The 23,140-nt window shown below is 34.9% G+C and overlaps 1 protein-coding gene, 1 long non-coding RNA gene and 1 pseudogene across 4 annotated transcripts; 1 reads left to right on the top strand and 2 right to left on the bottom strand.

Annotated features, from left to right (window-relative positions):
• Positions 1-14,260: 14,260 nt before the first annotated feature.
• SRR1 (sensitivity to red light reduced protein (SRR1)) lies at positions 14,261-15,733 on the bottom strand. Of its 2 annotated transcripts, none has more exons than XM_079007084.1 (2): positions 15,641-15,733; positions 14,261-15,260 (listed from the first exon to the last, which is right to left on the bottom strand). In XM_079007084.1, exon 2 carries the CDS (start codon positions 15,232-15,234, stop codon positions 14,383-14,385), a length of 852 nt encoding a protein of 283 aa, XP_078863210.1. In that variant the 5' UTR covers positions 15,235-15,260; positions 15,641-15,733; the 3' UTR covers positions 14,261-14,382. The 2 variants fall into 2 exon arrangements, with proteins under 2 accessions (XP_078863210.1, XP_078863211.1); XM_079007085.1 differs by having other exon boundaries at positions 15,646-15,733.
• Positions 15,734-18,208: 2,475 nt separating this feature from the next.
• On the top strand, positions 18,209-19,213 carry LOC145058701 (cytochrome c oxidase copper chaperone 2 pseudogene; annotated as a pseudogene). Its single transcript, XR_013686477.1, has 2 exons — positions 18,209-18,397; positions 18,770-19,213. The product of XR_013686477.1 is annotated as a cytochrome c oxidase copper chaperone 2 pseudogene (transcript).
• On the bottom strand, positions 18,636-20,386 carry LOC145058702 (uncharacterized). Its single transcript, XR_013686478.1, has 2 exons — positions 19,454-20,386; positions 18,636-19,364 (listed from the first exon to the last, which is right to left on the bottom strand). It is a non-coding gene; the product is annotated as an uncharacterized LOC145058702 (long non-coding RNA).
• Positions 20,387-23,140: the final 2,754 nt, after the last annotated feature.

Here is a 23,140-nt window from a genome sequence, read left to right as displayed (position 1 = left end):
AACAAAAGGTTATTTAGAATAAATAATCTTAACTAAGCTATAGTATATGTTACAAGGATTACGTACACATAAAGAACACCGAAATCCGAGTTATAACGAAGAAGTTATGACCTGTCGAAGTTTCGCGACAGAACCGGCACGACGCTGAATGATGTAAAAAGTGAATTTACGTTAGAGCGATATTTAGCCTTAGTGATCTAAACGAAAGTTGTAGAGTTCGTTAAACCGTGAGCGTGCATAAAAAGAACGTCCAAATCTGACTTCGTATGAGGAAGTTATGATTTTTCTAAGTTTCGACTTAGCGGTATGCAACCCGAATACTCGATTTGAGATCGAGCGGTTTTTAGCCGAAACAATCTAAATGAGAATCGAAAATCTCGTCATTAGTAGTGCAACGGTAAAAAGACAGACGAAAACGGACGTCGGATGAAGAAGTTATGATTTTATAACGAAGTTTTCCTGTCCCGGCCCACTAAAAATAATATAATAAAAATAAAGTCAAAATTAGCCGACGTAGTCTAAATGAAAGTTGTAGAGCATAATCTCACATTCGTGTGGATATAAAGAACGTCGAAAACGAAGCTCGTATGCGAAAGTTATGAATTTTTGAAGATCGTGGCATGCATACCAAAGCTTATCCGAAGCGTACGCCCAGCGTAACCAAAATTACGCCCAACGTACTCCAAAATTACGCCCAGCGTAATCCTAGACCCAGCAGCCTATAAATAGAACCCGAGTTTAGCCATTTCCCTTGCTAATTTTCTTCCTTTCTCTCTAAGTTTTGCATCGTTTTGCGTGCCAATTATATCCCGAAGCCCCAGTATCATTCCCGAGCCCCGAGCAAGTTCCGAAGCCCCGAGAATCCCGAGAAGTGAGATTCCCGAGCCGAAGCCCTGCCCGCGAGGAGCCCGGTTTTCGTGAAGATCTTCCAGATCTACCGAAGAATACTACTTCTACAAGTCGTAGTGTTGTCCGATCATCTTCTAATCAAGTGAGTGTATAGTCACTTTCATCTAACACATAAATATAAAGTATTAGCTATGAAATACGTGCTATGTGTTAAATATTAATTATCTATTTGAGATGGATTTGGATTTGATGTTTTTATACAAGTGTTAAATGATTTAAATTATGTTTGTATTTATATCTACAAAAATGTTGGGTAGAACATGGGTAGATGGAATAGTTGGTAACGATGCAACTTCATGCCTATTGAGTAAGCCTTGGTGACGATGCGACTTCGTGCCTATTTGATAAACCTTGGTGACGATGTGACTTTGTGCCTTTTGTGTAAACCCAGGTGACTATGAGACGTAGTGCCTATTGTGTAAACCTTGGTGACTATGAGACGTAGTGCCAATTGTAAGAACCCTGGTGACTATGTGACGTAGTGCCTGTTGTATAAACCGTAGTAGCAAATGGACTTTGTGCCAGTTCCTTAGGTAAATCCTTAGGAATGAATGAAGAAAGTATAATCGATTCTTAGGGCAAACCCTTAAGAAATAAAGAAGAAAATGGGGATGGGTTATTGGGTTGATTGTTTGATGATTGAATATAATAAATATATTATTGTGGGTTGAAAATCCTATATGCTCACCAGGCTCCCAAGCCTGACCCACTCAGTTTTCTTTGCATTAAAGGTAATGGCACAAGAGTAAAAGTTGGAGGACTTGACGAGAGATTTTGGATTATAGATCAGTAGTTGTAAAATAACTATTGTAAGGTCTATTTTATATTGTTTATGCTTTTGGTCTGTATCGGAACATGACATCCCGAGGTTTTATTATGTAATAAAAATACCTTCTTTTTGAGAAATATTTTGATAAATGGTTATCATATTTTGTTTTGGGGACAAATTCCGCAACTGCTTTCTTTAAAAGATAACTCTGATTTTAAAACAAAGCATAAACAGATCGGTCTTTTCTGGCCGTGAAATTGGGGATGTCACAATCATTCAATAAAATTCCATTATAGTTTGTTTTACTTATCCTTAGAAAATAATCACCCTAAATTATTTTAGAAGGCTAGGATGTGTAAAGGGATGCCGTAAACACACTATAAAGTTATTTAGGTAGGCAAAACCCTTTGCCAATTTCGATCACCACGGAATTCCTAGATCTTTGAGATTCATTGACTATCAATGGTATGTTAATCTCAGATTATGTTCATCTCAAATTTAATGACGGGGTCGCCGCGGGTCACTCAGCAGATGGTGAGTCGACCATACAAAATTGCATGGTCCCCGGCTTAAGTTACGCTTGAGATTCGCGAGTTCCACATCATTCTCTACCTATACTCTCAAATTGACGTGTCGGTTAACAACACGAGCTCCATCAAAAAGTTATAAAGAGAATGTGCAAATTTTATGGATAATATAAGATTCACATTAAATAGATTGAGAATTAACCTTGCAAAATCACATGGTCCCCGGCTCAAGTTACGCTTGAGATTCGCGAGTTCCATATCATTCTCAACTATATTCTAGATTGATGTGTCAGTTAACCACACGAGCTCCACCAACAGAATATAAAGATAATGTTCAATTTTCATGGATAATATAAACTCACATTCTATTAATAAAACGGGTTTTTGTTTTATACTTGTATTTAGAATACTTTTAGATTGACCATCATCACTATCAAACCCTTTCGGTAACTCCATTCTCAAAATGCGATAGGGCGGTGAGGGTGGTAAGCGCGGAGCATATTAAAAACCGAACTCATTAAGAATCAAAGAGACATCCTTAAACCCTTAGATTAGAACGGGTGAGCCTAGTCACGGTAAGACTGACCATGTCAATATTTAAACACGCGGGGGCGCATGTTGTAACTTTCTTATACATATAATAGACACAATTCTAATATATATATATATATATATATATATATATATATATATATATATATATATATATATATATACAAGGGGTAAATTTAAAACTCTTTAAATTTAATTGTCTATTATTAATTCTAATTAATTGCAGGGACGCAATGTAACAATTAATAAATCATAAGGGTGTAATATTCAAATTTATAAATCTTTATTATAAAAATATGAAATATTTAAATCACTATTCAAATAAGAGATAAATATTCAAATTCAAATAAACACATTTAAATAATATATATCAATTATCAAATAAATATTCAAATTCAAATAAAACGTATTTAAATAACATTTATCCATTATCAAATAAATATTCAAATTCAAATAAACACATTTAAATAATATTTATCAATTTTCCAGATTAAAAAAAAAATTAGGTATTTATCCATGTTTATCAAAGCTACGTATTCGAAAAATGGCAAAAAAATCTGAAACCCTAAATTCTGTTGAGCTCACGTCGTGAATCTCCTAGTTCGCGTTGTTAGCTGCGACTAAGGTTTTAACACATTACAAAATTTTCAATTATTCTTCTTCCATTCAGTTTCAAACAAGTTTTTACAGAAATCATGGATCTAGGGTGAAAGTAACCATGAACCAATGTGTAACACCCAAAAATTTCAAACCAATTTAAACTTTTTATACATATCAAGTTCATCAAAAACATTACAACTTTGTTTTCAAAATATTAGTTATCAGAGTTTTTCCCAGAAACATAAATATATTAGGAGGAGCTGTACGATCACGCCTTCGCCTTGCTGCGATCCTCTAATGTACCTGAAACAATAAACTGAAACTGTAAGCCCGAAAGTTTAGTGGGTTACCCCCAAAATACAGTCCACATAGCAATATCAATATTAGCATATCATATCAATAAAACAGAACAACACGTAACGGGTCCACAACTCTACAGACTGGAATACCCCTGGGCCCACAGTGTGAGTCTAGAATGCCTGTCGAGCCCTCAGCTCACATCTAGATTGCCACCAAGCCCTCAGTATGAGTCTGGAATGCCTATCGGGCCCTCAACTCATATCTGGATTGCCATCGAGCCCTCAGTACGAGTCTGGAATGCCTACCGGGCCCTCAGCTCGTATATGGAATGCTCCAGGGTCCTCAGTATGAGTCTGGAATGCCTACCGGGCCCTCAGCTCATATCTGGCATACTCCTGAGTCCTCAGTATGAGTCTGGAATGTCTACCGGCCCTCAGCTCATATCTGGAATACTCTAGGGTTTGTTGGCTACCGCATGGAGCAGTACAACCTCAACCCAAACCACATAACATATAACATAACTACTGAGCATGCAATAATCATATAACATCATAGGTAGTCCTACAGGTCTACCTAACTAGCATGACCACTAGCATGCAACATTAACTCATACTCAACATTTAACACTACTAGGATAGCATATCCAATGGGCCGTCGTTGGTAGACCCCTTAGTATAGTGAGGATAACTCACCTCGAAGATGTCAGCTCGATAAATAATCAAAGCTCTCCAATCACTTGTCAAACACTCCACCACCTATTACCATAATATGACATGCTCATAAGTCCTTCACCTTATAAGGTGCTCCATAAACCACTAGTCAACCCTGGTCATAGTCAAAGTCCCCAATCAAGGTCAATAGTCCGTGTTGACCTTAACTCGCCGAGTGCACTTGGGTACTCGTCGAGTTCTCTGGAGCACATTCCAACTCGCCGAGTCATCGGAGTGACTCGTCGAGTTCCTTCGAATCCTCGATCAACCCTTAAGGCTACTCATCGAGTTCCCTCCTTGAACTCGACGAACATGCATGCAAACATGTCCTAGTTAAAACTCATCCGACTCGTCGAGTCTCATGGCAATCTTCATCGGACTCGCCGAGTTGTTCTTCCAACTCGTCGAGTTCACGACCATCTTCAAGTGACTCGCCGAGTTCATTTAGTCATTTTATCATGCAAACAACTTTTAAGCCATGACAAGGCCCCAAATTGCAGATCCAACCTCCTTAGGCCTGCTTATCACATAAAGTTGCAAACTTTACGTGCATGCAAGGCTCCAATGTCTCAAAAAGCCCAAATTATGCTTGAAATGGGGTTTTACACATAGGGAGGGGCTCAAACTTGCCAAAACTAATAACTTTATGGTCCCTTAATCCTCAGAGAGTTTAGATCTGAAGTTACAACTTCAGATCTTGGCTTATATGTCACACCCCCAAACCAAGGATGGCGGAAACGTTCGGGGGTGGAGGACTTCATGTATAGCATCACAACAACGAGTATAATAGTGCTCAAAGTAAATACAACCATCATAAATATAATTGAGAAATTTACATCATAGTAAGGTTACATGTTTCAAATCAATTACATTATGATGACTAAATGAACTGTTTGACGATTTATCGTCCCATCCTCAAAATGTTGTTGGTTTTCCTGTTTCACTGATTTCCTGAGAATACAAGTAGTTTTGAAAAAGTGTCAACAATTAAGTTGGTGAGTTCATAAGAGTTTTGTTTGAGAATGAAACCGTTTTCCTTGTAAAAGCAACAAAGTATGTTTCCAGAAAATCCAATATTTTCCTAATTATGTATGAAATGAATGTTTCTATGTTATGCAATAATGAATCCTAGAAAGACCCATAGATTCCTTCTATAATCACTCAGCGTATATAAATTATATAAAAATTGAGTTAAATAAATCGTTGAATATAATGGGTCTGCCCCAGGTCCACAACCTAACAAGGAACAGGAGATAAGGTGGGCCCACCAATTCTAAGTCGATTGTGACTAGATTCTTATATAACTCTAGCATATACACTTAGCAAATATAGCTGAAGTCTAACAATTCTAGATGAAATATAGTTTTAATATCATAAAAACCATTTTGTGTGAGCCTGGTACTTTGTATTTGTACCCCTTTTTTGGTATGAAACCGGTATTTTGTATTTGTACCCCCTTTCGTATGAAAACCTGGTACTTTGTATTTGTACCCTTTTTCGTATGAAAAACTTGGTACTTTGTATTTGTACCCCTTTTTGGTATGAAACTGGTACTTTGTATTTGTACCCCTTTTTGGTATGAAACCGGTACTTTGTATTTGTACCCCTTTTCGTATGAAAAACCTGGTACTTTGTATTTGTACCCCCTTTTTGGTATGAAACCGGTACTTTGTATTTGTACCCCTTTTCATATGAAAAACCTGGTACTTTGTATTTGTACCCCTTTTTGGTATGAACCCGGTACTTTGTATTTGTACTCATTTTCGGTATGAAACCGGTACTTTGTATTTGTCCCCTTTTCGTTTAAAAACCTTTTGTAATGAATTCGTAATGTAAATGAATACAAACTATACCTATTATAGTCTATCATAATGTTTGTATTGTATATGCAACCTAACTATACCTATTATAGTTTAGTATGTTTGTTTGTGGTGTATAAGAATCATTTTCTATGTACGTCGAATGTATAGAAAAATATAACTATGTTTATCATGCCTTGTTTTGTACTATTGGTAATGATGGAGGATTCTTAAATTCAGTGAGTATTTTATGTTATACAATTATCCCACAACAAGAAACACATGTAAAATATGAAGTCATTAAAGATTAACACTTTGCTCAACATGTTACAAAGTGTGTTGAAAGTTATAAGTTGTTATCTAGATTTTTGATATTTCTATACTGTTTTAAAAAAATTATAGAAAAATCATACGAAGTCGAAAATTGAATCCGTAAATTCTGAGGGTTCACAAAATGTGTTTAGTTTATCCATAATTTTTATTATGATTTTTGGATGTCTTTAACTTGGGTTAAAATGTCCATATTCACAGACTGGTCCGGATTTGTTCTTGAAATGATAGGTTGTTTTGTAAAAATCACCATAAATCGTAGAAAAATCTCATGGAGATGTGCAAGTAGTCATTTTAAAGGTATAAACCTGAAATATTTTCATCTAATACAGTTTTGAAAACTAAAATGTTTAAGTTGACCAAAACAGTCCGTGAATGGAGTTAAACTTTCTTGATGAAAGTTGTTGGAAAAGTTTAGTTGTGTTCTTGGTGTTTTAACTTGTATTTTCCCCCTTAAAACTTAAGAAAACATGAAAATATAGGGGTAAGAACTCACCTTGAGTGATTTCAGTAGATGGATGATGGAGGAAAGAAATGCTCAACTCAAGAACACTTGGGAGATGCTTGAAGATTTGAAGATCTAACACAAATATGACGATATTTGTGTAAGCAATCTATGATTTGGATGTAGGATAGTAGAATATATAAGTGTAGAAGTAAGATACTTACCAAATGTAGAAGAAAATCTTGGAAACAAGCCTTGAATCTCAAAATCTTAGAGAGAGAGTGAGAGAAAATGAAGTTGTCACTTGGTGGAAAATGGAGTAATGTGAGGAGAGAGGAGGGTTTTTCCAGCTTTTGTTCAACATTATGGCTGAAAAAAGTGGGAAAAGGATAAATATTGAATAGTTATGGGTGAATAGTGACTAGGGGTTGTACTATGAAGGTATGGGGAGGTTGCTTGTGTCATACCCTAAGGCAAAGTCAACACTCCACCCATAAATCTTACCTACTGGATTTTATTCTTAGGCAAGGATTTTCCCCAAAATATAATTAAAATTTGAATATTTGGGGTTTATTATGTTAAAATACGAGTTTGGGTGAAAATCCCGCGTTAAAATCTCGAAAAATGGGCTCAAAACGCTAAAAATATTGAAAACCGGGCAAAAACTGCCAAATTCCGAAATTTGGGCCGAGGATGCGAAGGTTCGGCTCCTTGGGAGCTTGGAACCGAAGGTGAGGCTCGATTCTGCATGGGAACCGAGAGGTCTCACAGGCTGCCCATCAGAAGGGACCGAGAGTGGAGGGGTTCGGCTGCGTAGGTTCGCTCCTCGGACAGAAGCTCAAGCCCTCGGACCGAAGGTGAGAAGAGAAGAGCAAAAGGTCAGGCTCGGTTTGGAATGATTAATGGACCGAAATAGACAGAGCACTCGGTCCATTTCGGTTGAGAGGGTTTCGGTTCTCAGGAGGTTCGGCTCTAAGAGGTTGAGTTCCTAAGAGGAGTTTCGGCTCCTAAGAGGGATTTTCGGCTCCTTAAGGCTGTTTTTCGCGTAGACTTCCGTTTTTGAGCGGTTTTCGACTAAATTTAGAGCCGGGATGCCCCGAGTGATTTTAAGAAGTTGAGAGAGATTTGACATTCTTGGAGAGATTTCTCATACAAAGAGAGATTTAGGAGAGATTCCACATACTTAGAGAGATTTGGGAGAGATTTGACATTCTTGGATAAATTTCTAAACAGAGAGAGATAGAGTAAAAGAGATTGGGAGAGGTTTTGTTTGTGACCTTTTTGAGTGTCCGGCTTCACAACGTAAGGTTCGTAAACCCCGTTAAGCCATGTTTAAGGGTCTTACACACTCCCGATGAGTATGCAACATTGTTTTATCGGTTTGGTTCGTTACTTACTATAGTTTTAAGTTAAGGAAATCTAGATATACAAACTTTTCAAATGATGGTTGATAGACCCTAAGTCGACACTAGTCTCAACAAGGATTTAACACCTACATGTGGCGGTTAGAAGCACGTACCGCTATTCACGGTTGGTTCCGGGGGAGTTTCTCCTGCAGTGATCATAAGCACTCTTCCACCGTCACCAGCATTCCTTGTCTTTGGACAGTCTCTCTTAAAGTGTCCTGCTCTGCACTCGCAACAAGTTGGGCTAGCTCCAATATCGGGGACCTGGTTGATGGGTTGTGCCGGTGCTCTATAGAAACGGATAGTGTGCCCCTTCCTGTTGCAATTCTTACAATGCATCTCCCGGTAAACCCTAATATGATGGAAGTTACACTTGTTGCATTTCGGAAGGGTTCCAGCGTATTGATTTATGGGTGCTGGAGTGGCAGGAGTTGTGGCAGCATAAACAACAACAGTTTGTTGCTTTTTGGTGGAGTCTTGGGCTGGTTGGTCCTTCTTTTTGTTCCAAAACCTCCTTTTGTTGTTTCTCCCTCCATCTTGCTCAGGGGTGGTTGCTACAGTGACATGGCTGGCCCTATGGTCGATGAGTTGTTGTGCCAACTCCTTGGCACTGTCAAAGGTAGTTGGTCTTGAGGCCAACACGTTATCTTGAATTTGGGAGGACAATCCCCAGAGGTATCGCTCAAACTTTTTGTCTTCCGGGGTGACCATAGCGGGACAAAGGAGTGCTAGATCACAGAATCGGGCGGTATAAGTTGCAAGGTCAGAGCCTGTTATTTTGAGATCCCACAGTTCTTGCTCCAGCTTTTGCACTTCGCCTCTTGGGCAATATTCTTTCAGCATCATCTTCTTTAAGCCCTCCCAACTTAACGAGTTAGCCACTGCAAGCGTTAGCGACTTAACGTGGCTTTTACACCAAGTGAGGGCCCGGCCAGAGAAAGTGTAAGCTGCAATTTTGACCTTGCTTGCTTCGGGGCATGCACAAATTTTGAAGACCGATTCGGTCTTCTCGAACCATTGCATCAGTGCGATGACTCCCCCGCTTCCATTGAAAGAATCGGGTTTGCCATTGGTGAAATCCTTAAAGGAAAACTCTCTCGAGCGCCCTTGGCTTTCTTCTTGAGTGGAGTTATTAATGTCAGTCCCTGTTCTTCTGGTATCGTCAGGGCTGATTTGGGACATAGTAGTTGCCACTGCGGCCGTGACCGCAACTTGGAACATGACAAGATCATATTGGGGAGGCGGCGGTGGCGGATTTGTTTGCGTTCTGCCAGTGCGTCAAGCAGACCTACGAGGCGGCATCTTTCTGCTATAGAATTTCAGAGTCGAAATGAGTATAAGTCTTTCAGTAATGGTTATTAGTCCCAACATGAACTCGTCGAGTAGGTTACTTAACCCGCGATCCTTCCCACTGCTACTCGACGAGCAAATCCACCCACTCGTCAAGTAGGGCTTAACCCTAAAACTCGCATTTTGACAATACCTGAGAATTTGGGGCGTTACACAATGGCTCTGATACCACTGTTGAGTTTTCTATGCATCAAATACACTCTAAAACTAGGCAGTAGAAAAATCGAAACAACGATATACCTAAGTGTACATGCATCCTATGGATCTATGGCTTCATGCTAATTACATCAACCCTGGAAAACTAAAACATAGGTAAGAAAACATACCTTATGTAGCCCTTGATCTCCATGCTTGAGATCTTGAACCTCCATGAAGTTGCTTGGATGAAAGGACCCAAACCAGAATCCTTATAATGGTATCACACCCAATGACACCAAAGAGTGGAATAAAAATAACTAGGAGAAGGGTCAATTTCATAAACCCAAAGGGGTTAGAAACCGTCCTCAAGCCAAGGTACAAGGAGGAATGAAATCCCTAAGGCCCTATTTATAGCATTGGATGCCTCCTAGGCTTTAGTACTCCTTCCCATGTAAGATGGAGGCCGAACCATGAAATTTCACTCCTTTCCCATGTGGGATGAAGTGATTTTCATCCAACCCTAATTCCATAAGGTTCTGAAACATTCCTGATTAACCAACTATCGATTAATGAACATTCAACCCTTTAATTAATTAAACTTTAATTAACTCCCATAATATATTTCCAAAATATATTTCCAGTTAGTTTCTAATTAATTATTAACCATAATAATTACTAAACTAATTTCTCCTTTATTTATTCTACTCAATTTGGGTCTTTAGGGCAACCCAAAAGGACCCTGCTATTATTAGAAATATTACCAATAGTTAATGACCTTAGACACTATTCCAACAGATCCCAATGCAAAAAAAAAAATTAGGGACCAAACATGTAATTTTGACCAAACCATAGGGACAATTTCAGTAATTTACTCTATTATTTAATTAATATTGGTCAAAAATTATTGAAGAATTAATTTTGTGGCTAAAAGAGATTAATTGAACTAAGGGGACTAGAATTGCATTTATAAAATAATTGGATTTGGGGTTGTGGATCTCTTGGATTATAGAATGGACGATTTTAAGGTGGAAGCCCACTTAGAAATCATCCAAGGCCTTGTTTTGGAGGGTTCCATTGGACTGCTTAAAGCCTAAGCTATCCAATTAGGGTTTTGACTGAATCCCCAACAACACACCTATATAAAGGACCCCAGGGCTTCATATTTCGGCTACCCCAAGAAACCCTAGAGTTCTAAGAGCCGAAATTGTGCCTCCATTCCCTCACTTCTAGATCATCTTCTTGCCTTGGCGTTTGTAAGCCATTAAGGGTATTACAATTGTGATACTAAGCTCTTGAAGTTAAAGATTCTTGTTACTTGTGAAAGGTAATCATCTAAACTTGTTTTAGTTGTTAATTTTAGATTTTGTATGCTAGATCTAGGGTTTGCAAGCTTTGGATAAATTTGCATGTACAATAGAGAAACCTAAATCCAAAGCTTTAGGGTTTTGCATGTGCACATAGGAATGTTCTTTTGCTCAAAACCCATCATATCATACATGAAATAGTCACACAGACAACTAGCATCCTAATCATCATAAACCATGAGCCGACATTGGTGCCTTCGACCCGCTAAACACAGTGAGAAAACTCACCTCTAGCTGTTGAATCTCTCAAATAAATCTCAGTTTGTTGGTCCGGAAAATCTCTGCGCTAACATCATAAAATAATATCCAATTAATAATTGGATCTCGACTCATAATCAAGAATCTAATATACTTTTCCAATATCCAAGGTAAAAGACCCTTTTACCCTTTTTCTTACTTGGCTTAAAACCAAGGCCCAACCAATTTGCTTAAAGGCCTAAATTCCTAAATGACATCACAAGGCCTACTAAGGCCCAACTTCCAAATTGGGCCCAAAAATCATCATGGACCTAATCCCAAGAAAGCCCATTGTATGTCCATGGCCCAAAATCAGAAGTCCACCGGCCCAACAAGGCCCAAATCCTAAAAGCCCAAAATATGACCCAAACCTGAGGAAGTCAAACCGAAAGTCAATCTGCTGAGTATGCATGGGCGTACTCAGCTCGTACGCTTAGCGTACTCCTTCCGGGGCCAGTACGCATAGCGTACCAGCTAGGTACTCCCAGCGTACTCCCCCGATTACTAACCCAACTCAAAAAGAACTTAATCGATTAAGCCAATAAGCCAAACTTCCATATCCGATCCTAAATGGTGTCTTAATATGTAAAGTTGGCAACTTTACACCCATGCATGACTTAATGGGACCCAACACTCAAAAAAAGAAGCTTAATAAGACTCTTAACACTTGCATGGGCCAATATCTCTCATAAAGATTACATTTTTAAGGACAATGGACCTTAATGGGGCTAAGATCTAACATCTATGACTTCTAGAGTAGATCAAAAGCTCAACTTTAGCTCAAAAGACCCAAAAATGCATAAATGACACCCTAAGTTAGATATAACACATAGAATCATCAAGATGGGAGCTTTTTACCTCAAATGACTTGCTAAGATGAAGATGACCCTGGATCTACAAGCCCAAGCTAGTCCCAAGCAACCACCAAGTGTTCGTCTTCTTCTTTCTTCACTAAAACACCACCAAATCTCACTTTTAAGCTCAAACTCACAAAAGGCACTTAGGGTTTCGTTTTTAGGGTATAGGGTGATGGAGGTTGATCAATAGAATGTCCCAAGGTGGTTTAAGTTGCTTAAATAGGGTGCAAACCCCAAAAATTAGGGTTTTTCCCTACACCACGTACACCCCGCGTACATAGGTGAATCTCACGTGCAAAAAAGAGCTAGGACGCCCCGCGTAACCAAAAAGGTAAAAAATTTGCATTAATGGCTAAAAGGGAAACATACCAAATTACGAATGTTACATAACATTATGTAAATCAGTGCTCGACGGTCTTGGAACATACTTATTCTCACTATATTAGGCTCTTGTAATGATAATCATCACCGTAGAAAACCACAAAAGGCGTTTCTTTTGGGGCGGGTCAGCGGACAAAAACAAAATGTCATGGATAGCCTCGGAGAAAGTTCTCTCCAAAGTTAAGGACGGCGGCCTCAGCATCGGAAGCTTGAAAGCTCAAAATCTTGCGCTCTTAGGAAAGTGGTAGTGGCGTTTCAAATCAAATAAAAAAGAGATGTGGAAAGATGTCATAACAGCCTTATACGGTAATGATGGGGGTTTCAATGCTCCTTCAAATGCCAAGAGAAAAGGTTTTTGCTGGGGTACCATTGAATTTGCACCCCGCATTATCAAACAAAACTTAAATTTTCAAAACTCCTTCATAAATCCCCGCTCAAATCAAAATGATAGGAGGTTATGGAAGCTTGAGCCATCAAGAATATTTACAATAACTTCATTGAGAAACCACATTGACGACTTGCTTCTCCCAAAGACAAACATTTGTTGAAATGGAACTACCCAGTGCCTAGAAAACTAAACATCCTAGCATGGAGAGTATGTCATGGTAGGTTGCCAACAAAAGAAAACCTTAGCAATTTGGGAATTGGTACCAATATTTTGTGCACCCTCTGCAACCGATAACCAGAATAAGAAGACCATTTATTCACCTTTTGTCCAATTTCATGTGAAGTTTGGGGAAATATTGGACTATGGTGGCACTCATTTCCATCTGGTTTCTAGTCGTTCTCATAACTACTACATTGCAAGAATAGTTTGACATCTAACAAAGACCTAGGATTGATCCGAGAAGCTATAACTTTGGTTTTTATTTGGATCATCTGGAAATTCATGAACAAGTTAGCTCGCTCTATTAAACTCATCTCATCTTCAAGTCTTGCAAATAAAGTCCAAATCATATCCTATCTTTTGATCAATTCTAGACAAAAAAAAGTAGAAAACTTAGTTGGTTAGAGTGGTGTTGTAACCCAATCCTTGAAAGTAAGATCATAGGGTGGGGGTGGGGTGGTTTTATTTTTCATTCTTCTAAAAGTCTTGATGTCTTGGTGGTATGCATTTTCCGTGTGTTCTTTCCCAGCTGGTTTTCTATAATATATGTGTTTTTCTGTTAAAAAAAAAGTATATTGATTTGATCCAAACATGTAACTTGATAAAAGGCCTAAAACAAGCAAAAGTGCAAGGTAGATGCTTGCTTCACTTCCCCATTTTCCGTTGCACGATTTTTTTTTTCTATAATAGTTTTATTCTTCAATTTTTTTTTTTTTTTTTTTTTTTTTTTGAATCTCAATTTTATACATTTTTTTTTCATCAAATCCCACTGGTTTATGTTTTTTTCTAGCCTGACACAAATTTGTTACCATGTAAACTCTAATAATAATAATAATAATGAACTCATACAGAGGAGAGTATGCAACAACTGAAAGGCCATAAACCTAAATGGTGTTGTTCATGTACTATGTTTAGCATGGATTAGATTGAATCTGTAAGTCTGTAACTTGTAACTAATATCAATGGGACAAAAAAAAAATAGATCTTTTAAAATGCTCTCTTCATCATTATCATCAAAAACAACACTAGAAAGTTTGTCCAATCACATCCAAATGTTCAAACATAATCTCACAATCCAATCTTTAATCATAATAAGAAGTTTCAACATGTTAATTGCAAATCTGTGTCACAATCAACACTAAAAAAATGCCAACTCGAACCATGAAAGGCTCGAAAATAATCATCTGAGAGAGTTTTAATCTCAAACTCTTTAGTGAATTCTTGTATTGCAAGTAAATGTTTTCTCGATTCATCTAAAGCTTGGTTCTTAGACACCAATCGATGATGCTCATATTTCTCAAAACTGTTTCCAAGTAATATGATTTTGTTTAACAAATCATGTCTCCAATTGGTTTTCAGTAAATTATCATATAACTCAACTTCACAATGTGGCATGAAAAATAAAATCGGGTCAACCGCTTCTCTCCTACCATGTTCATTGACCAAAAGAACACGACAACCGAGCTCCACCATGACCTTTGACTCGGTCAAAGAAATAATCGGATCAAAAACTTCCATTTCTCCAATCCAATCAAGTTTTCTTTTCATCAAAATTGCAAGACTAAGTTGCAATCGAGGTGATTCAAATGATTCGATGCTTCCAATTCCATATATCACCATTTTTACTTTGGATTGTGATTGTGTAAGTTTTAGAAAATGTTGAGAAGCTTCAGGGGTGTGGATTTGATCGAGAAAAGCATTGAAGAATTGGGATTTTTCAAGTTTTTCAATTGAGATTTTCATCTTGTTCATCAAGTGGAGTTCTTTTTCTAGAGTTGTTTCGATGTCTGTTGGGGCCCACTGTGTTTGTTGTTGCTCTTGTTGTTGTTTTGAGGGTTTAAGTTTTGGAAATTTTCGTTTGGGATTGGTGCGTTTTCGCAAAACAATTGTCCAGTCATCATCTTCTGCTGTTTTATGATGCTCACATTTCAAGGTTTCTGCAGATGCAGCCATTGTAATCAAGAAAACCAGAAAATAATCTGCAACAAGAAGATGAAGATCAGACCTTGGTCAAAGGTGAATACAGTTGCATGTTCCAAGATTTCACTCAAGCATTTTATCAAACACTTGGGTTGCATCGAAAACTATCAAAGACAAACTTGTTCAGTTGACAAATTATATGAAGCTAAATGCGAAAATTGAAACGCTAATAGGAAAAAAAGGGAAATTTTAGTTGCCTCGCGTCTAGAGGTAATATCGATTTGATTTAATCCGGATGGATAATTGGATACACATTGATGCGTTTTTCAAATCAAACAGAGACTTTGTTTTCAACAATCAAGTAAAAATCATCAATAAAAAGCATAAATCGATGAAATATATACAACAAATCCAGGGCTTAAATCGATGAAAGACATACCTTACCGTTAGGGGCGACGGATAGCTAAGTCAGCAACACCGCCCACTCCCTCTCCCTTGACACACGCCCAACTTAAAACGTCTAGATCCACATCTGGACGGCTGCACCTGTATTTAAATGTTATTTTTATATATGTTTTTTTGTTTATTTATATGGTTTAAAACAAAATAAAAAATACGTATTTATGTTTTTTATAAAATGATAATTTTTTTTAACATTCTTAAAAATATTTTTTATGTTTTTAGAAATATAAATATACTTTTACATATTTTTACGTTTTTAGAAGTATAAAGACAACGTTTAGAAGTATAAATATGTATTTTTAGTTCTTTAGAAATATAAATACTTGTTTTTATGTTTTTAAGAAGCAAAAAATATATTTTTACTTCTTTAAAAATATAAATATGTTTTTAAAAGTATAGATATGTATTTATATTCTTCCTGCTTCTAAAAAAACGCATTTATCTTTTCTTTAAAACTTAAAATATGTATTTATATTTTTACAAATATGTTTATATTTCTAAAAAATATAAATATATATTTACACTTCTAAAAACATATTTATACTTCTAGGGACATAAAATATGTATTTATATTTCTAAAAACATAAAAAATATATAAATATATATTTATACTTCTAAAAACTAAAAACGTAAAAATGAGTTTTTAAGAAAATTAGTTTTCACCATTTTAAAAATACATATTTCATGTTTTTTAGAATTAGGAATATTTTCTTACCTGTTCTTGAAGTATAAAAATGTTTTAAACATATAAATAGTAAAATACATATACAAAGAAATACCATTTAAAAAAACATAATAAGATGTTTTACTAAATAGTTATTTATATATTAATACATATAATATGGAGAAAAAACTTACTTATGGTAAAAAATGTAAAAGAATTGTAGATTTAAGGTTTTTGTTGCGAAATTTATTTCATGAAAAACTATAAACTTATAATAACATGTCATAAGGATAATAATAGAAAAAACCTAGAAAACTTATGATTTTAACACACATACAAACGATTTAGGATAAAAGCAGGCATTCCAAGGTCTAATGGCGGAACTAGGAGTTTTAATACGGGGGTACAAGCATAATCGAAATTTAAAATAGCATTCGAACCCATCAAACCATGAGTGAAAGCATGAAGCCTCTTGGAATGTTTATTTTTAACAAAAATTATTGAATTGATGATGAAATATCGATCTCACTGTTGTCTCTAGACTCTCGGCAACAACCCCTTTTATTCTTGAAAAAATGGTAAACAACAAGATTTAATGTTTCGAGATGGGGGTGCAAGATAGTTTAGCGTGCTTACATATAGAAAATTAATATGTAATGTTTAATATATATAAATTTTATTTTGGGGATGTAGCTGTACCCCTAATGCCCCATCTAGCTCCGCCACTGCCAAGGTCATTGGTATGTAAGATTAATATTTACAGCACAACATACCATTTTTTGTAACCAAAACACCTAACGTAAAAGATGTATAGATCTTCATAACTCAGAAACATAAAAACTTAAAATTTTTCTTTCATTTTTTTTTTTCCATTTCCTTCGAATTCGGGAACATGGAATAAGAAAAATTTGTCCCTCCTTTATTCCTGTCAATATTTTCTTTCCCTTTTGTTTATTGGATTAAAAAAATAAAAAAATAAACTCGAGAACAATGCGTAACGCTATTCAATAAGAGATAGCGTTGTCAAAGACAAAACAAAAAACTCAAAGATTGCACGAATTGTTTTTAGAGAAGACGTTGCATTGAACAAAATTTATAATACAAAAAAAAAACTTCTCAAAAAAATTACATTACATTAAAAAATTTATGAAACAGTTGTTGGATAATATATCTATTGAACACCCCCAAAGTTTTTGGTTCAAGAATCGTGGATGTCTAGTCCAAGTGATAAAATTTATAACTACAGTAACAATAATAATAATCTAAATGATAATAAAAGATAACAAAATAAAATAAAAAAATCAATTTAAAATAACAATTTTTAAAAAAAAAAAAAATAGAACAAACTTTAATTTTAAAACATATATTATTTTTCAAAATTTTCTTTATTTATTCTTGATCTATTTAATGATTAACTAGATTATAGCACGTGTAAAGCATGCTTACAAAAATAATAAATTTTTTATAGAAAAAATCATTATTAATAATAATTATTTTCAATAAATTATTAATTAAACATGATTTTATAGAATTTTCAATATAAAAATACAATTAATTATCATTAAAAACTGGTTTTAAAAAAATGTTTGGATGCGAAAAACTATTTTTTCAGGAGTAAAATGGTTAAAAAGCTATGATTTTTCAGTTTTTTGAAAATTTTACTTTTTTCCATCCAAAAAACTATTATAAAAAACATTTTTTAAATAATCAAATATTTATTTTTTTAGCTGATTAACATTTTTTAAAAAACAAAAAAGCTAATAATCAAAAACTATCCCAAACACCCACTTAAATTTCTTAAAAAAACGAAGGATGAAAGATATTGACTATCTTTTAATTAATCCCTTGACGGGTAGTACAAACTACAAAGTTGCAGACTTATATCGACGAACACGATGTACGATTTATAATGCTGTGCTCCGCACGTGATTTCATTCGTACTTTCTTCTTTCGCGGCGGATAAACGCAACACGTTATACAGCTCTGAAATTACGACTCTCAGATCGCCTCTTACAACTCTCTTCTTCCCACCTGTCTCCATAATCCCTTCAATTCTCTGATTCCGTAAAGGTACGCGTAATGGATTTTTCGATTTCTGTTCAGTTCTTTCGTAATCTAAAAATTCCGATTAGGGTTAAACAAGGAATCAAAGTTATTGGTTCCCGGGTTTAAGAAATGTATAGAATCGATCAATACATTTTAGTGATCTGGTAATCATTTGTTTCGCAATGCGTTAGGGTTTTTGTAGGGTTTTAGGTACTTTTTCCTTGATTACTCCATCAGCTTGTTCTTGACGATTCACAGAAGATTGGTTAATTGATATTGTTTCGTTAGGAAATGAATACAATTTTGATCATGAACATATTATGTATCTACATGATGTGATTGTAACTTGTAACTTGTAACTAATCTTGATTTGTTCACATATATGTTATGATTCAGGAACTTGGAATCATGAGTGGATTACAGACACAAGACTTCACTTCTACATTAAGATTAACAAAAGCACCAAAAGATGCTACGACAGGACCTGAGTCAAAGCCAAAGAAGAAAATCTGCTGTGCTTGCCCTGACACTAAGAAGCTCAGGGACGAATGTGTTGTGGAGCATGGTGAATCAGCTTGCTCAAAATGGATTGAAGCTCATCGTTTGTGCCTTCGTTCTGAGGGATTTAATGTATGATTTCAAAGCACAGATATCAAATCAGATGAGGATATTCAGGTTTTAGTTTTCATGAACTCATGCATCCTGCAACTCCAGAATAAATGAATTTTGATTGATTACAATACATTATTGAGTTACAAAGGTCAATCCTTTTTTTTAATATGTTTGTTGTTTTGTACACTACTGATTGAATCTTAATAATAAACACAGAGTTCTTGATTACACTATTGAGTTACAAAGCTCAAATCTCAATTTGATATGCTTTGTTGTTTCTCCTTTTTTCTCTCAATTGTGCATGATCGTATTTTTATCTTCTTACCTTTTGATATCACCTTTACTTTTTAGAAAAAAAAAACGGCATCATGGTTGATACCTGAAACATCACAACTTTTCATGAGGGTAAGTGAAAATTGTACAAAAAGGTTAACAATTACATGTTTACCCATATTGATTTTGTTTTACCTGTTGTGAGCATTTTGAAGCAGACCCTAAAGTTGCATCACATTGACCACATGAGATTTGAAACATCCTAGATTCTTAGGCTTACTCATGTTAATGAACATTGAAGTAGTAGTGTGTAGTAACTGCTTCTAAATGGAGCAACGCCAAAGGATATTTTAGGAATATAATAATTTAAAGGTTAATATTCACCTTTTCAGGGGATATAAACAATTTCATCATGTCAAAGTCAAACTAAGATAAATTTCAGAGTTAAAAGACATCCTCTAACCTGCTTCATCCTGCACCAATGGCAAGTAACCATTTAAAGTAGAAAGCTTTACATTTATGAAGATTACACAAGAAAAACATTGGATGATCTTAAACGCATGGTGTGGGAAACAATTTTGGTGTTATTTAATACCAGAATCAATGAAAGTAAAGTCAAACATGAATTTGGGAAAATACAGAGCTGCATTAACCATAGTCGGATCTTGACTATTGCAAAGCTTCATCAAATGCTTCATGTCAAAAATGATGGGGGAAGGAAATACATATATTGATCAAACTAAAGAATCCAGATTATGTAGAGGTAGATTTTGTCACTTTAGCATTTTTACCCAACGCATAATAACATATAAACATCTAAGCATAAGATGGAGTGTAGCAATATAAGTACCCAAGAAATCACACCACGTTATAAAAACTCTACTACCCACCTTTCAAAAGAAACGTTTTTTCATTGATATTTCGGGTTTACTTGTTTAGTCTTTCTAGTTTAAATATTGCTTTGCTGAATCTTTACTTTTAAAAATAGCTTTTGTCAGTTTACTCCGAAACGAAATCACTTTTACCAATATTTACATAGTTCTTCTACTCTTGGGACAAAATAGCCCATGTGGATATGACTCATGTGGATATGATTGTATCACCATGTGCTTCCGTCAACGACCAACTACCAAGAACTCTCACAAGTGGGGATGACATTCATTAAAAGCAAAAAATGGTAAAATATAAGGCAATACCCATTTCGAGTGAGGTCCATACACCCCACTTGGGCCGGAGGCTACCCTCATTTCACCTTTTATTTTTCCTCTATCAGATCAACATCATCTCATTTTCTCTTCACTCTTTAAAACCCAAATGGTCAAACTGGATTTTTTTTTCATAGAGTGTGCAGTGATCGGGATAACATTCCACCCTCACCGTACCTAGGTGTGGTGTTCCTAATACGGTTAAATAGGCATGCCATTAGCACCGCACCTTACAGTGCATGTATATGTATAATACATTGTAACCTTATTCAATACTCAGTCCACTACCGGGTATGAGAGTGATTAGTGTTAATCAATGCCTTATTTCAAATTTATTCTCTAGTTAAATTTATTAATATTCTTATCTATTTCTAAATTGCATTTCTTGATATTAGGATATATGATATAAAAAAAGGAAGATTTATTATATTTTCTTATTCTTCGTTTAAAATAAATGATCTCAAAGGTTGTGTAAATTACTCTCAAATTTTTTCATTTATATTATAGTAATATTCTTTGTTTCTCTCTTCATCTCTAGATTCCAATCTAGTTATCATGTATGTGAATTCGTGAATAACATGCTATTATATAGTCAGTTTTTGGTGAACTGACATTTGATAGAAATGTTTTCTTGTCAAATTTAGTCTTGGGCAAAATTAGTTTGTTTTTCTAAAGAAAAAAAAAACTATGTTCAAAATGTATAATGGAGTTAAAGATCGGATATTACTTCAAAATGTATAATGGACTACAAAATATATAAGTTGAGCTTCTTTTTTAGATAAATATACACCCTTTCAAATATTACTCAAAAACTATACATCTGTCAATCACGAGATTTCAACCCTCAATTTTCTCTGGAGAGAAACTCCTTTTCAAACACCTCTCGTATAAATTGGGCGATTGATAAATTTACATCATTTCTAATAACTTAGTTTTGAAAAATATGCGTATCTTAATATTGTGCAAAAAATACATTCATTCATTGTAAAAAACAACACAAATAGGGGAATGTATATAAAAACGACTATAGTTGGCTAGTTTTACGATTGTAAGCTCTTATATTTTATTTGTTCGTTTGGTATCTTGGACTGGATTGGATGAACAGAGCAAGACCATTTTCGAAAGCATTTGGTATGAATATGATTGAAGTAAAGTTGGATTTTGACCAAGTCAAATGAGACTATTTTATAGAAATTTTGTCCCACCCAAAAGGATGGAACACGCTGGGACAAACTATAATTGACAAAAATACCCTCAGCCTATAATCGCTCCCATTTGTTCATCTTTGATAAGGCCATCACATCTTCTTATTTATCATGTCCCTTGCCTTTTCACCTTCATCAATAGTTCATCAACAATCCACACCATTTTCTCCCATCTATTACTCATTCCATAGGGCTTCAATTTGATAAAGGGATCTATAATGGGGATTTTTACCTCATAAACTACTAAAAGGAAAATGTAATTTCGATCTATTACGCCTAGATCTTGAGTTTTAACAAAGAAAAGGAAAGAAGAGAAAAAAAATAAGGAGAGAAAATAAGAAAAAAGAAGAGAAAAAATTTGTTTTTTGTGTTCCCGGGTTGGAAAGAAGTTGAAGAAAACTTATAATTTTGAAGGAAACTTGTAATTTTGTTCTTTCTCTCAAAATCTTTCCAAACCGGAAGGAATGTTGGGAGGGAAAATGATCATTACATTTCCTTCCACTTCCCTACTTTGATGAAATCGATGAGCACCAATTTCTTTTAATTTATTCTCACTTCCCTCCGTTTCTTTTATTTTCTTTTTTTAAGTTGAACTTTGGAAGTGTGTTAGAAATGTCTAGATAAAAGATTATTTTAGAATTGGATACCGACAACAAAATAATACCATATTGATGTTTTTCAATGATAATTGTTATATAGTAAAAAGTAATAGAAAAACATTATGATAAAACACTTCTAAGAATTAAGGACAATGTGGTATTTTTAATATTTTGCTTTGTACCGTTCTAGTTTTACTAAACATAGTGAAAAAAATATGTTCAGTCCAGTTTAATTTTATCCAATCCAGTTCACTTCAGTATATTGATATCCAACCATACACCAAACGTTACCTTAAAATCATCATATTTCGAAAAAATTGTATTGCGACGAAATAAAATATTATTTTATAGGGAGACACGATATCCATAATTGTTTTTCCTTACAAAATATAATAACTTTAATAAAAGAAATAAAATAATTGTTTAAATCGGAAAGCTATAAAAGATAGTAGTTTTTTTTTTATGTATTTTGAGCTAAAAAATATTATTTTTCACCTTAATATAATAAAATATTCTTCCAACCTTTATACACATTAATTTTTTAATTTTATTTTCTCCTTTAAATATCATGATTTAGGCTTTCATTTTGTCTTTGAGTGTATTTTTCTTTCGATCTTATTTCCAACAATAATGTCTATTATTGAACACTTCATACTTTTAAAATGAGTGGGGTTATAGAGATTCATATGCTTCGAAGATTTCTCATTTTGAGTCAGATTTCTCATTTTGAGTCGAGACTTATTTAAAAAAATATCATTAGTGAACTACTTCACGAGTGTCTTTCTCATTTTTAGCAAAGATATCAAGATTTATTTAAAAAAATATCATTAGTCAACTTTTTATAAGACAAAGTACTTTCAGCATAATTTATTA

This window comes from Lactuca serriola, chromosome 6, assembly GCF_051521515.1.
Source record: "Lactuca serriola cultivar US96UC23 chromosome 6, Lser_US96UC23_V15, whole genome shotgun sequence".
Classification (NCBI taxonomy): Eukaryota; Viridiplantae; Streptophyta; class Magnoliopsida; order Asterales; family Asteraceae; genus Lactuca; species Lactuca serriola.
This window is presented reverse-complemented; position numbering and strand designations above follow the sequence as displayed.

What these genes read in the sequence shown, in the direction of transcription:
- SRR1 (XM_079007084.1), bottom strand. Translation starts at nt 15,234, where the DNA reads ATGGCTGCATCTGCAGAAACCTTGAAATGTGAGCATCATAAAACAGCA.